The 15,978-nt window shown below is 40.8% G+C and overlaps 1 protein-coding gene across 3 annotated transcripts in view; it reads left to right on the forward strand.

Annotated features, from left to right (window-relative positions):
- The window catches only part of atg10 (ATG10 autophagy related 10 homolog (S. cerevisiae)), a 233,172-nt gene that overhangs the window by 165,253 nt on the left and 51,941 nt on the right, over positions 1–15,978 (forward strand). For 2 of the 3 annotated variants that reach the window (XM_072281042.1, XM_072281040.1), the window contains exon 5: positions 13,069–13,204. In XM_072281042.1, coding sequence (XP_072137143.1) covers positions 13,069–13,204 — 136 coding nt within the window. Of the gene's footprint in view, positions 1–13,068; positions 13,205–13,441; positions 13,563–15,978 lie in introns of all 3 variants that reach the window. The other variant, XR_011889435.1, reaches the window with a different exon arrangement.

Consider the following 15,978-nt stretch of genomic DNA (forward strand, 5'->3'; position numbering starts at 1 on the left):
CCTTCAGCATCAGAAAGACCCTCTCACCATCTTTGCCAGAGACTTTTTCCCTGGCAGAAATGGCTAATATCATGGGCCATATTTCCAGAGTGATTGGAGGAAAGTTTAGGGCTGATATCAGAGGTAGGTTCATTACAAAGAGAGCAGTGGGTGTGTGGAACGTGATGCCAGCGGTGGTGGTAGACCATTTTAGAGCTTGATAGGCACGTGGATGATAGAAGAATGGAGGGCTATGTATGAGGGAAGGGTTATATTGATCAGGTCAATGTGCAACAGTTTGGTCCAAAAGACCTGTACTGTACTGTAGTGCTCGATGTGTGCGTACATACATCAGTCCTCTTTCCCTTGGGAGTGTTTTCTGATGTGGTCTGTGCAGGATCACTCTATGGCTTATCTGTAGAAAGGTCTTCGTCATAGTCACTTTGTCCTCAGTGAATAATGAGGAGATTAAAAAATTATGGAAATGCACTGGAGAAGCCTTGGGGTATGTGGTTTACATATTTTAGGTCTGCCACAACCCAACTTCTCCACCCTAGTCGTGTGAATTGTGTGTTCGGCCATGGTTAACACTCTTGTCTCCTTCCCATGAAGCTTGTTTAGATTTAATTTGGTTAGTTTTTTTTAAGCTGGAATAATTTACTAACTTCACATTAAGATGATAGATAGCTGTGGAAAGGTCCACTCAAGGGCAAAGGAGGGAATCTGTGCATGGAGCCAGAGGAAGAGGCTGAGATTGTGAGAGAGAACTTTGCATTGGTATTCACCAAGGATAAGGATAATAATAATAATAATAACGATAATTTGTTGATCCTGAGTGGGAAATTCTTTCATTGCAGCAGCAACATTTAAAAACACACTTAGCAGTGTGCTTAACTAAAAGTAAATACAGAATAATAATAGTGTAAAAATAGTAATATAAAATAGTGTACGAGCATGCAATAATATGCAATAATAATGTACAAAATAATAAAACAGAAACTATTGTACTATGATGTGTGTTCTCCTGTCTCGCAGAGATGAACTGTTGTATGTGTTTATTGCATTTGGTAGGAAAGATTTTCTGTAACGATCCTTGTGACCGCGGAGCTGAAAGAGTCTGTTTGAAAAGGGGCTCTGCTGTTTTTTCAGTAGGTTGTGAAGAGGATATACCTGATGTCCATAATGGATAATAGTTTGTTTAGTGACCTCCTCTCCACCACTAACTCAAAAGCCAAGGATAATGGATCCAGACTTTTTGATGAGTTTATTTAGCCTTTTAACATCAACACCAATGCTGCTCCCCGAATGTGAAGCAGCAAAAACGACTGCACTCGCTACCACAAACTGGTAAAAGATCTCCAACATCCTGCTGCACACATTAAAGGATCTCATAATACCGTAAGATATAGGAGCAGAAGTAGGCCATTCGGCCCATCAAGTCTGCTGCGCCATTCAATCATGGCCGATCCAATTCTTCCCATCATCCCCACTCCCCTGCTTTCACCCCATACCCTTTGATACCCTGGCTAATCAAGAATCTATCTATCTCTGCCTTAAATGCACTCAATGACTTGGCCTCCACAGCCGCTCGTGGCAACAAATTCCACAGATTTACTACCATCTGACCAAAGTAATTTCTCTGCATCTCTGTTCTAAATGGACATCCTTCAATCCTGAAGTTGTGCCCTCTTGTCCTAGACTCCCCTACCATGGGAAATAACTTTGCTGTATCTAATAACAGTTTCCTTAGAAAATAGAGTCAGCTCGTCCCCTGCTTGTCAACAGCCATGGTGTTGTTTTTCCAGTCACGTCTGTTGTCAAGATAGGGGTGATGGTGAAATCAGGGAAGGGTATGTCGATCTTCCAGGAAATTTCGATATTAGGAAGGAAGAAAGGTTGGGTCCCTTGATGAACAAAGGGCCTGGTGGAATCTCTCCCGGGATATTGAGGGAGGCAAGGGAGGAGATTGCTGGGACCTTGACAGAGGGAGATCTTCAGCCACAGGTGAGTTCCCAGAACACTGGAGAACGACAAACACATGAGATGCTGCAGATGCTGGAAACCTTGAATAACGCACACAAAAGGCTGGAGGAACTTAGCAAATTAAGCAGCATCCACAGAGAGGAATAAACAACTTGTTGTTTCAGCCAAGTCCTTTCATCAGGACCTGATGAAGGGTCTCAGCACATTTACTCCTGTCAGAAGAAGAACAGGTCTTGTTCTTTGTTTAAGAAGGGAAGCAGGGACAAACCAAGAGATTATAGACATTATTAGAGAAGATTATTAACAGGATTTGCACACATTTGAAGAAGCATGGACTCATAAGGGAAACTGGATTTATGCAGGTGAGGTCTTGCCTCAAATTTGATTGAGTTTTTGGAGGAAGTTACAAAGATATTTGATGAATGTAGTGCATTGGATATTGTCTATATTGACCTTAATAAAGCATTTGACATGGTCCCTGGTGGCAGACTGGTCCAGAAGATCAAACTATGTGAGATCAACAGTGAATTGGTAGCTGGATACAAAATCAACTTGGTGATGGAAGGCAGAGTGTAGTAGCAGAGGAGGTCTGTGACCAGTGGTGATCCCCAAAGATCATTGCTGGGACCTCTAGTTGTGATTCATGTCTGTACCAGGGTTCCAAACCCTTTTTATGCTGTGGGCCAATACCATTAAGCAAGTGATCTATGGAGTCTAAATGATCAAAGTTTGAAGTTTTTTTTTAATCAAGGTACGGTATGTATATGTCACCAAATACTACCCTGAGATTCATTTTCTTGTAAGTATTGACAGTGAAAAATTACACGCAAAGACTAACGAAGTGTATAAATACAAAAAGAAACAGGTAAATAATAAATAAATAAAACTGAGAACATGAGTTGTAAAGTCCTTGAAAGAGAGTCCATAGGCTGTGTTCGGTGATCAGTTTAGTGCTGCGGTGAGTGAAGTTGTCCTCGCTGGTTCAGGAGCCTGATAATTATAGGGTATTAACTGGCCTTGAACCTGGTGGTATGGGAACTCAAGCTTCTGTTCCTGCTTCCTGATGGCAGCAGTGAGAAGCAAGCACAGCCTGGACGGTGGGGCCCTTGATGATGGATGCTGCTTTCTTGTGGCAGTGTTCCTTGTAAATATGCTCAGTGGTGGGGAGGGGTCTGTACTTGGATGAAAATGTAGGAGGTCTCATGAGCACATTTGCAGATAGCAAAAAAACTGGTGGTGTTGTAGATTTTGAAGAAGGTTGTTGGAGGATATAGATCAGTTGTAAATCTGAGTGGAGAAACAGCAGATGGCATTTAATTCAGTCGTGTGTGAGGTGCTGCATTTTGTACGGGCTGATCCAAGAGGAAATGGCGCAGTAAATGGCATTGTTGAACAGAGGGATCTTGGGGTGCAAGACCATAGCTTCCTGACAAGTAGATAGGGCAATATGGAGGGCATATGGCATGTTTGCTGTCATCAGTCAGAATCCTGAGCCAGGAAGTCATGTTCAGGATCAGAATCCGGTTATTATCGCTGGTAATTGTCAGTGAATTTTGTTGTTTTGTGTTTGTGTCTTTACTCTTTGGAGGGGACCATCAAAAGCTTGGGAAAATTTTCCTTACTGTTACAGTCACTGCTCTGATGGGAGCAGAATTGAGTTAGATGGCCCCTTAGGTCGATTCCATCACCTATAATTTACATATTGCAAATTGTCCCTGCACAGCCTCCTGCAGATCTGCTAACTTCCTTGCTGAATAATCAAAATATCATTTAAAAGACTAATTCCCTGGAGTGATAAAAAAACAAACATAATTCCTATCTTTGAAATGGAATGTTATCCATAGAAATCGGAAATCAACTGGTTTAAGCTCAGTGATATCAAAAAGATATTTTCCAAATGATTAGATGGCAGACATGTTGAAATGGAAGATAGTTGGCATGCATTTGAAGAAGTTTAGTAAAAACTTTGACCTTATTGAACCTATAAAGAAATAATCAATTGTATTCAAGAAATAGTCAAGACCATGGTGATGTAGTGAAAGTGTCAAATACTTTGACTCTTGGAAGCTATTTGATGAGATCCAGCCGAAGATACTCGTAACAAGACTTGAAGCATGCAGAGCAGACGAAGGCAGATAGCATAAATGGAAATTGCTCACAAGATGGGAACTGGGGAGAATTTAGGGAATCTTTTGGGCTGGTAGAAATAAACAGTATTTTTCTATGCTGAGTATTTGGGACAAAACTTAGAATTATGTGGGACCTGAGCAGATATTGTAAAGGATGAAGAAAATCAGATGAAATTAGGCAAGCAAATCTCAGTGTGAAATACTTTATTTTGGTGTTTTGATTTGAATTAACAAAGCACATGGATTATATGTTTGTTATTAACTTTCATTTGCTCTCATTTGCTTTCCTGCACCCAGTGTAATTACTTCAGTGAATGAAAAGCTTTTATTACTATTATTTCTGAGGTAATCAAATCTACTTTTAGCAATTGTAGCTATGTTGTATTTTGAGCTAAGCAGCTGGTTTGCAAGTCAAACTGCATGAAGTGAGATTTACTAGAGACTAATATTTTGAAATGTGTCAATATTTAATTCAATTTAATGATTGATGATTTTGTAATGTATTTGTCTTTCAATTAAAATGAGGTGTCAACGGGAAAGACGCCACAGTGATAGCTTCAAACTAGTATCGATTCAGTACTATACAAGCCATGTGTAAATGTTCAGAGCAAAATAAGAAAGAATATTATATGTAAGGTGACAGAGGACCACATACACTAAGTAACCACTCTATTAAAGAACGCCTGTGCAAATAACTAATCAGCCAGTCATGTGGCAGCATAAAAGCATGCAGACATGGTCTAGAGGTTCAGTTGTTGTTCAGACCAAATATCATAATGGGGGAGAAACATGATCTAAGTGAATTTGTCCATGGAATGATAGTTGGTGCCAGATGGGGTGGTTTGAGTATCTCAGAAAATGCTGATCTCCTCAGATTTTCATGCACAACAGTCTCTAGAGTTTACATAGAATGCTGCAAAAAATTTTTAAAAATACCCAGAGCAGAGGTTCTGTGGGTGAAAATGCCTTGTTAATGAGAGAGGTCAGAAGAGAATGGCCAGACTGGTTCGAGCCGACAGAAAGGTGACAGTACCCACGCGTTACAACAGCGGTATGCAGAAGAGCATCTCTGGGTGCAACGGGGCGGCACTGTAGCATAGTGGTTGGCGCAACACTTTACAGTACAGGCGACCGGGGCTCAGTTCCCATCGCTGCCTGTTAGGAGTTTGCATGTTCTCCCCATGACCATGTGGGTTTTCTCTGGGTGCTCGCGTTTCATCCCACAGTCCAAAGATATATAGGTTGGTAGGCTAATTGGTCGATGTAAACTTGTCCCGTGATTAGGCTCAGATTAAATCGGGGGTTTGTTGGGCAGCGCAGCTTGAAGGGCCGTAAGGGCCTATTCCATGCTGTATCTCAGTAAAAAAAATAAAATTAAAAAAACACATCGAACCTCAAAATGGATGGGCTTCAGCAGCAGAAGACCATGAATATACTCTCAGTGGCCACTTTATTAGTTACAGGTGGTACCTAATAAACAGGCCACTGTGTGTACTTGAGCCACAGAGAAGTTTAAGTGTCATTAGTATGTAATAAATTTTTATTTTCTTTAAAGTATAAGCATCTTAAAACAAGATCCAAGTAAACTAAACAAGGTGTTCTCCATTCATAACATAACTACGTAAAGTTAAGGTGGTAAAAACAACTTACCTGAATTTTAAATGTACACAGTGGGAAATTATTAGCAAGTCAGTCAGCATCTGTGCAGGAAAGAACAGAGTTAATGTTGTAAGTTAAAAACTTAGAGATGTGACTTTTAAATCCAGAAAATGTTGGGTGTAAGAGGGTTAACGTAAAGAATTGGTCCACATCGCTCGAAAAATTTCCAATCTATGACATTCTCTCTTCTCCCGTCCCATTATGCAGAAGATCAAAAAGCCTAAAGGCACATATCACGAAGCAACATCATCCGGCACTCGCCTTCCACAGTGAAAGCTGATGTAAAATACTTATTCAGTTCATCTACAATTTCCTTGTCCCCTATTACTACCTCTCCAGCATCATTTTCAGTGCTTTGATATTTGCTCTTGCTTCTCTTTTTTATGTATCTGAAAAATATTCTGATATCCTCTTTGATATTATTGGCTAGCTTACCTTCATGGTTCATCTTTTCTCTCCTTTGTAGTTGCCTTATGTTGATTGTTAAATGTTTCCCAATCCACTAACTTCCCACTAATTTTTGCTATATTACATGCCTGCTCTTTGGTTTTATGTTGTCTTTGACTTCCCTTGTCAACCACAGCTGTGTCATCATACTTTTAGAATACTTCTTCTTTGAGATGTACCTATCCTGTGCCTTCTGGATTGCTTCCAGAAACTCCAGTCGTTGTTACTCTGTCAGCATCCCTGCCAGTGACCCTTCCAATCAATTTTGGCCAGTGCCTCTCTCATGCCTCTGCAATTCCCTTTACTCCATCGTATACTGATACATCTGACTTCTCAAATTGCAGGGTTAATTTTGTCATATTATGATCGCTGCCTCCTAAGAATTCCTTTACCTTAAGCTCCCTAATCAAAACCAGGTCATTACACAACATCCAATCTAAAAATACTGTAGCTGATCCCTTAGTGGGCTCAACCACAAGCTGCTTTAAAAAGCCATCTCATAGGCATTCCACAAATTCTCTCTCTTGGGATCCAAAATCAGCACCAACCTGATTTTCACAATCTACCTGCATATTGAAATCCCCCATGACTATTGTAACATTACCCTTGTGACATGCATTCTCAATCTCTCATTGTAATTTGTAACCCACGTCCTGGCTACTATTCAGAAGCCTCCCATCGTCTTTTTACCCTTGTAGTTCCTAACTCCACCCACAGCGGTTCTACAGCTTTCAAGCATATGTCACCTATTTCTAAGGATTTCATTTCATTTTTAACCAATAGAGTCACGCCACCTCCTCTGCCTTCCTGTCTGTCCTCTCGATACAATGTATATCCTTGGATGTTAACCTCCCAACTAGAATCTTCTTTCAGCAATGACTCAATGATGCCCACAGCGTCATACCAGCCAGTCTGTAACTGCTCTACAAGATCATCTACCTTATTTTTGTAGACTGCATGCATTCAAATATAACACCTTCAGTCCTATATTCATCACCCTTTTCGACCTTGTCCCTCTGTTACACTGCAGCTCATCACACTGACTGCAGTTTTGCCCTATCATCTGCCTGTCCTTCCCCACAGTCTCACTACATACTGACTAGACCACAAGGCTTGGGCACAAAGAACTGTCCAGGCCACACTATTTTCTCGCTGCTACCATTGGGCAGGAGCCTTAGATCCCACACCACGGAGTTCAAGAACAGTTATTACCTTGCAACCATCAGGCTCCTGAACTGGTGTGGATAACTTCACTCTCTCAACTCTGAACTGATTGCACTACCTACCAACTCACTTTCAAGGACTCGACAACTCATGCTGTCGGTGTTATTTACTTATTTTTATTTATATACCTTGTCTTTTACACACTGGTTGTTTGTCAATTTTTGTTTATGCATAGTTTTTCATAAATTCTATTGATTTTCCTGTAAATGCCCACAAGAAAATGAATCTCAGGGTAGTATATGGTGACATATACTTTGGACTTTGTTGGTGCTGTGTCTTTTTCATGACAATCTACAGATTATAGCTTTTTAATCAATACAGCCATAGATCAACTATTGGATATATATACAGTTGCACTCTGAGGAGGAGCACTGGGACACAGAAGCAGGATTAACCCTATTAAATATTGTCCTGCTATACTCAGCAGTAATGTTTCCAGAGAACTCCTGGGCTGTGAATTCTGAATATTCATATCATCCTAGGCCAAGCAGTTAATTCTCATCTCTGTCCTGAATGGTCCTTATTCTGACACACTCGATATAAACAAGAGTGTGTGCACCTCTTCCCCCTTATTTATTATTTAAATAAATTTAAATTATAGTTATAGTTATTTTTTGTATTTGCAGTTTATCTTTTCCACATTAGTTATTTGTCAGTCTTTGTGTGTAATTTTTCATTGATTCTACTGTCTTTCTTTATTCAACTCTGAGTGCCTGAAAGAAAATGAATCTCAGGGTAGTATATGGTAACATATTTGTACTTTGATAATAAATTTCAATGACTTCACAATTGACTAGGTGATCTCTGGTAGAGAGAATGGAGGGAGTTAACTATCTCTGGTAGAGAGAATGAAGGGAGTTAACTTTCTGTGGAAGAGAGAATGGGGGAGTTAACTATCTCTGGTAGAGAGAATGAAGGGAGTTAACTTTCTGTGGAAGAGAGAATGGGGGAGTTAACTATCTCTGGTAGAGAGAATGAAGGGAGTTAACTTTCTGTGGAAGAGAGAATGGGGGAGTTAACTATCTCTGGTAGAGAGAATGAAGGGAGTTAACTTTCTGTGGAAGAGAGAATGGGGGAGTTAACTATCTCTGGTAGAGAGAATGGAGGGAGTTAACTTTCTGTAGAAGAGAGAATGGAGGGAAATAACTTTCTGTGGGAGAGAGAATGGGGGAGTTAACTATCTACAGTACAAGTCTATTAGCTAAAGAGTGAAAAGCATTTTGTACAGTGCAACGATCCCAAAATTAGTAGATTAAGTCAAAGCTTGAATCATCCACTGTAAATAGTGGTGTGTAATTAAAAGGAAGAAGCAGCTTTACTAGAATCACTTAAGTTGCATCAATGACAATTATATAAACACATAATCCGGTGATATCCCTAATGACTTTCTATATTTAAACAGTTAAGCCCAACAAAAAAAAACAAAAAGACACATCAGCATTATCTGCAATCTCCTCCAGGCTCAAATGCCTTCTCCCTGCCTCTTCTGATCTCCGCTTCCCCTGTGCAAGCCTTTGGCCAGTTGCCTCAGTTCCGGTAATGAACAGTTGGGTTCACTATTTCTGTCCCTTACCACGGCAGCCCTCGTAGGGACGATCTCATGACCTGTGCTTCAGAACCAGCCATATCCCAAACCCGAACCAGTGCTACCAAACTCTCTTTCTATGTCCACCCTAGCCAGATCAGAATCAGATTCGTTATCACTGACAAATGTCAGGAAATTTGTTGTTTAGTGCAATTCATACAATATACATTGAACATTTGGAATGAGGAATATAGAAAATAGGTAGTACAAACAAATAGCAAAGTAGTGAGGTAGTATTTATGGGTTCTTGCTCAGTCATAAAGCCTATTCATATTGGTTTGTGCATTCCTAATGACACGTTAATTCACCTTTGACCAGACACCTCAGTGGCCACTTTATTAGATACACCAGTACGCCTGCTCATTAATGCAAATATGTGACAGCAAATCAATGCATAAAAACATGCGAATCCAGTCAGGACGTTCAGTTCAGACCAAACATAGAATGGGGAAGAAATATGATCTAAGTGACTTTGACCATGGAATGATTATTTGATTGTTGGTGCCAGATGGGTTGGTTTGAGTATCTCAGAAAATGCTGCTCTCCTGGGATTTTCACACACAACAGTCTCTGGAGCAGGTGTTCCCAACCGTTTTTATGCTATGAAGCTTTATCATTAACCCAGGGATCAGTGGACACCAGGTTGGGAACCTCTGCTCTAGAGTTTACAGAGAATGGTGCAAAAGAAAAACAAAAAACACATCCAATGAGTGGCAGTTCTGTTAATAGGGAGAGGTCAGAGGAGAATGGCCGGACTGGTTCAAGCCAACGGGAAGGCGACAGTAACTCAAATAACCATGCGTTAAAACAGTGGCGTGCAGAAGAGCATCTCTGAACACACAGCACATCAAACCTTGAAGTGAATGGGCCATAGCAGCAGAAGACCACAGACATACACGCAACGGTCACTCTGTTAGGCAGAGGAGGTACATGATAAAATGGTCACTGAGTGTACACTTGGTCCAAGTCATCAGTATAGATCGGGGCTCCAGCACAGATCTCCAGGACTAGCTGTTAGTTACAGATTGCCAATCCAAACACCACCCCTGCACTTGGATTTTGTTTCAGCGCCCTGCCCGTTCCAGTTTGTTACCTCCAACTCATTGTGGACTTGGTGCAACTACCCATTTACTGTTTTACCTTATCAAATTCCTCTGGACATCCAAAATATGGGTTCATCTGCTTGTTCCCCTTGCTCTATTTTTTTTGACTTTCTCAATGACCTCTTAACAAATTTGTCAAATGCAATTTGCTTTTCATAAACCCACATTAACTCCGTTTGTGCAAGTTTGTAAATTAACTGCAATTAGTCAGAGTCATAGAACACTACAGCACTAATGCAGGCTTTTCAGCCCATCTAGTCTGTTCCAAACCATTAATCTCCCATCAACCTGCACCCAAACCATAACCCTCTGATCCATGTACCTATCCACATTTCTCTTAAAAGTCGAAATTGACGCTGCATCCAGCACTTGCCCTGGCAGCTCATTCCACACTCTCATCACCCTCTGAGTGAAAAAGCTCCCCCTCATGTTCCCCTTAAACATTTCCCCTTTCACCTTTAATCAAATTGCATCCTTAATAATGGAATTCAGTGTTTTCCAAGTGAGACGTGTTAGTCTAAGGGGCATATGGTTTTCCATCCTCTTTCTAAAGTAGTGAAGTTACTTTCTTGAATTTCCAATCCTCCGGGACCTTCCTCAGATGCTCTGGCCTTCTGAATATTTTTTTAAGATTAGATTATGAAGACATGCAGTCCTCTTTTATTGTCATTTAGTAATGCATGCATTAAGAAATGATACAATATTTCTTCTGGTGTGATATCACAAAACACAGGACAGACCAAGACTGAAAAAATTAACAAAACCACATAATTATAATATATAGTTACAACAGTGCAACAACTTGTTGAAGAAGTCCATGAGCACAGTCAAAAGTTCAAAGTCTCTCAAATGTCCCACATCTCACGCAGAAAGGAGAAGGAAGAAAAACTCTCCCTGCTATGCCCGACCACAGTCTGACTCTGAGTCATCCGAAAACTTCGAGCCTCCGATCAGCTCTCCGACACCGAGTACTGAGCGCCACCTCTGTCCGAACGATTCGACCTCAATCTCGGTTGCCAACAGCAGGCAAAGCCAGGGATTTTGAGGCCTTCCCTCTGGAAGATTCCCGACCATGCAGTAACAACAGCAGCAAACTGGCGTTTCAGAAATTTCTCCAGATGTCCCTCTGTGCTTTCACGTCCGTCTCCATCAAATCAGAATTGTCCACGGCTCCTATTTAATGGATACAATATCATTTTTCACTGGAGGACTGCGCACGCGCGGCGCGCTGCTCTCTCTCCTCCCGCCGTTCCTGGCATGACTGTTATTAAGTCATGTTTTCAGCATCTGTAAGTCTTTTGATAATGCAGCTTCATCGGAAATGTTCTTGTTCAAATCCAGACAACGGGCTGGGTGAGCAGTGGGGGCTGAAAACTAAAGCAGGGGGCAAAGACCGTCAATTTGTTAAAAGGAGTCTCAGCTCATCAAGTATAAGCAAGCATTGTGACAAATTAAGGAAAGTGGATCTTTCCACTTAAACCTGCAGTATATGTACACTAAGTGGTCACTTTATTAGGTACCTCCTGCACTGAGTGTAGGTTCATGGTCATTTGCATTTGTAGCCCATCCACTTCAAGGTTCAATGCGCTGTGCGCTCAGAGATGCTGTTCTGCACACCACTGTTGTAACGTGTGGCTATTGAGTTACTGTCACCTTCCTGTCAGCTTGAACCAGTCCAGCCATTCTCCTCTGACCTCTCCCATTAACGAGGCATTTTCATCTCCAAAACTGCCGTTCACTGGTTGTTTTATTCTCATTTTCCCACCCCATTCTCTCTAAGCTCTAGAGACTGTTGTCCATGAAATACCAGGAGATCAGTAGCATTTTCTGAGCTACTCAAACCTCCCTGTCTGGCACAGACAAGCATTCCATGCTCTAAGTCACTTGGATCACATTCCTCCCCATTCTGATATTTGGACTGAACAACAACTGAACCACTCAACATGCCTGCATGCTTTCTCGCATTGAGTTGCGACCACATGATTGGCTGATTAGACATCTGAATCAACAAGCAGATGTACCTAATAAAGTGGCCACTAAGTGTATAATCTGTGTCTTTGAGTAAATTTGAATGACATCATTAAGAACAAGATTATGAATTGAAAAGCTTCCACATGTTTCTAAAAGCTCTGTGCTTAATGTGCATGAATGAATGCTAGATGGCTTGAAATTTCAATTTTCATACTTAATAAAGGAATATATGGTAGTTTTGTGTTTTCCTTGGACCCCAATTGCTTGAAAATTATAGTTAATTTGATTGGCAGTAAATTTAGGGGTAAATTGATGGTGACAAATTAAGCCTAATTTTGGGTGTCATCTTCCCAATTTTGACCCTGCAGGAATTACTCTCCCAGGTGGGGAAGTAACTAAGTGATGTTTTGTAAAGTACTTTATTCTGGTGACAGGTTCTTGAATTTTGTATCTTTCCCAGTTTTATCTAACTCCGTTTGTGCTTCTTCCTTGACAGTCCAAAATCAGATTTTAACAAAGAATTTTGAATAAATTTGTTTGTGTATGAGTGGAAAGCAATTGTGAAGCAAAACACATTCATAAGATTAGCTTTAAGTAGCATCCGTACATCGAAACATACAGCAAAATGCATCATTTCGCAACAACAACCAGCGCACTCTGGGGATGTGCTGGGGGCAGCTGCAAATGTTGCCACACATAGCATACCCACAATTTACTAACCCTAACCCATGTCTTTGGAATGTGAGGGCGATCTTTATGTTTGATTTTTGTTAAACCTAATTATAGGCTGGGGTTAGTTGTTTTTCATAATGAAAACTGCTTGATGAAATTATGCAGAGCACCTGGTCAGAATATTTTGTATGATAAATTTATATAGAATATTGTAATGTTTTGCCTTCAGCAACATTGTATCATTCAATGATCAGAATTTGGAATTATAGTGTAAGTTTTGGCAGAACTTTAAGCCATGTTTTATCTTTATTTTCAGGGTAATGTGGAAAACATTAGTGACGATACCGAGGAAGCCCAGGTCACAACGTCTGAAGTGGTTCGATATGAATACCATGTTGTCTATTCCAGTAGCTACCAGGCACCTGTGCTGTATTTCAGAGCTTGTTATTCAGGTATGTCATGCTCAGTAAAAGTGAAGTTTAAGCTTCAGCTAACTTCACATTTAACCACAAAATGTTTTAGACTCTTTTTCTCCTACTTTAACATATTGGCTTCATGGCTGATTATCTTTCAACCGTTTCCAGTCCTCTTGTTAGAGAGCGTTAGAGATTAGAGAGCATGTCTTATGAGGAAAGACTGAGCCAGCTAGAGCTGTTCAACATTCAATATTGTTTATTGTTATTCTTCAGTACATGAATATTACGGAGAACAAAATGATTGTGACTCTGGATCTGATCCGACTCTTTCCCATGCAACACACATCAAAGTTGCTGGTGAACGCAGCAGGCCAGGCGGCATCTCCAGGAAGAGGTACAGTCGACATTTCAGGCTGAGACCCTTTGTCAGGCTTGCCTGGGTCCTTGGTATCATTTTAAGCCACTTCTCTAATACACGTCTCCTCTACACAATAACTTTCATATACTTGAACGGATTATAATCTCCCACTTCTTCAGCCTGTGTCTCTTTCTCTTGTTTTGGCTTTGACCATGCCTTTGCTGCAGTAATACAAAATTTTCCTTTTCCCATTTTAATATACACATCCCTATTAAAGGTTAACTTCCAAGTTGAGTCAGTGGTAAGGAAGGCGAGTGTAATGTTCGCATTCATTTCGAGGGGACTGGAATACAAAAGCAAGAGTAATCTCAGGAATGAAAGGGTTAACATATAAGGAGGTATTAGATGGCTCTGTGCCTGTAGTCACTGGAATTTAGACGAATGAGAGGAATCTCATTGAAACCTATTGAATATTGAAAGACCTGGATAGTGTGGAAGGGGGGAGGATGTTTCCTAGAATGAGGGAAGTCTAGAACCAGAGGGCACAACCTCAGAATAAAGAACCGAGATGAGAAAAAACAATGTTAGCCAGAGGGTGGTGAATCTGTAGATTTCATTGGCACAGGCAGCTGTGCAGGCCAAGTCATTGGGTATACTTTAAGGCAGAGGTTGATTAAGTTCTTGATTAATTAGTGCATCAAATGTTTATGGGGAGAAGGCAGGAGAATGCATTTGAGGGGGATAATAAATCAGCCATGATAATGCCGGAACAGACTCAATGGGCCAAATGGCGTAATTTGACTTCTATGTCTTATGGTCTTATTCTCTTGTAAGAAGCCTTTCATTTCTTGCTGCCTATTTCTCCATCCAACCTTTTTCTTTTGGCTTCTTTCTCTTCTGCACCTCTCTGTTTGTCCTTCCTGGCCTCTTTCTGTTCCCCACGTCTGCACTCAACATTTCCTGGCTCCTTTCTCCTCTCCATTCACCTTTTCACACAGTGCTATATCAGTTTTGGAGTCAAAAGCAACATCTTGTTGATCAACACACACAAAATGCCGGAGGAATTCACCAGGTCAGGCAGCATCAATGGAAAGGATTACCTGCCTCAGCTCACTCCCTGTACTGACCACCCTCTGGGGGGAAAGGTTGGCACTCAGGTTCCTATTAAATCTCTCCCCTCTCAGTTTAACCCTGGGGGAAAAAAAGACACAAGAGATTCTGCTGGATATCTAGAGTAACACGCCCACAATGCTGGAGGAACTTTGCAGGTCAGGCAGCTTCTATAAAGAGGAATTAACAGTCATTGTTTCAGAGTGAGTCAGTTCATCAGAACTGGGAAAAAGACTGTTCATTCACTCACCTTATCTCTTCCCTTTGGGATTCTAAAAAGGAAGAGAATCTCAAGAAGATCAGCCATCTTTCTCTTAGATTCCAATAAATAAAATTCCCACTTGGCAACATTGTTGAAATTTCCTCTGCGCTCATTCCAGGACACCAATATTATGACCTAGTATCTGTTTCAATGCTGATAACAGCTATATTAACTTTTTATTCTTAGGCATTTTCATGTTATTTTGGTTAAAGTTTCAATTTGATTAGTTTTATTTCTCATATGCACATGGAAGTATTGAGATACACAGAGAAATGTATCGTCTGTGTTGGGAGCAACCTACACGTGTGGGCATGCTTTCAGCGCCAATATAGCATGCCCACAGCTTACGAAGCCTAACCCATACATCTTTGGAATGCGCGAGGAAACCGGAGCACCAAGAGGGAACCCAGGCCGTCACGGGGAGAATATACAAGCTTCTTACTACTGCAACAGCAACTGAACCTCAATCACTGACTCTGTAAGGCATTATGTTAGTCACTACACTACTGTGCTGCTCGTGTATAATTTATCCATTTCTAAGATCAAATCTTACAGCCCTTCTCTTCCTTGCCATAAGGAAGTTGCTGATATTATGTTTGCCTATACTGAAAACACTGAAATTGAAATATTCTGAAACAATATGAGAACTTTTGAATTATAACTGATTTCTTAGAGATTTCAACTTGTAATTGCTAAGTAATGGACAAGAAAATCTCAGATGTGCACCCTTATAGAGTCATAAAACACGACAGCACTGAAACAGAGTCTAATACATGCTGAACTATTATTCTATCTAGACCAGGGGTTTCCAGCCTGGGGTCCACAGACCTTTCAGTTAGTGGCAGGGGTCCTTGGCATAAAAAAGGTTGGGAATCCCTGATCTAGACCCATCAACCTGCACCCAAACCACAGGCCTCCATACCCCTCTCATCCATGTGTCCATCCAAATTTCTGTTAAATTTGAACCCTCATCCACCAATTCTGTTGGCAGCTCGTTCCACACACTCACCACCCTCTGAGTGAAGAAGTTTCTTCTCAAGTTCTGCTTAAATTTTTTCACCTTTCACCCTTGACCCATAA

The sequence above is a fragment of the Mobula birostris genome, chromosome 17 (genome assembly GCF_030028105.1).
Source record: "Mobula birostris isolate sMobBir1 chromosome 17, sMobBir1.hap1, whole genome shotgun sequence".
Taxonomy (NCBI): domain Eukaryota; kingdom Metazoa; phylum Chordata; class Chondrichthyes; order Myliobatiformes; family Myliobatidae; genus Mobula; species Mobula birostris.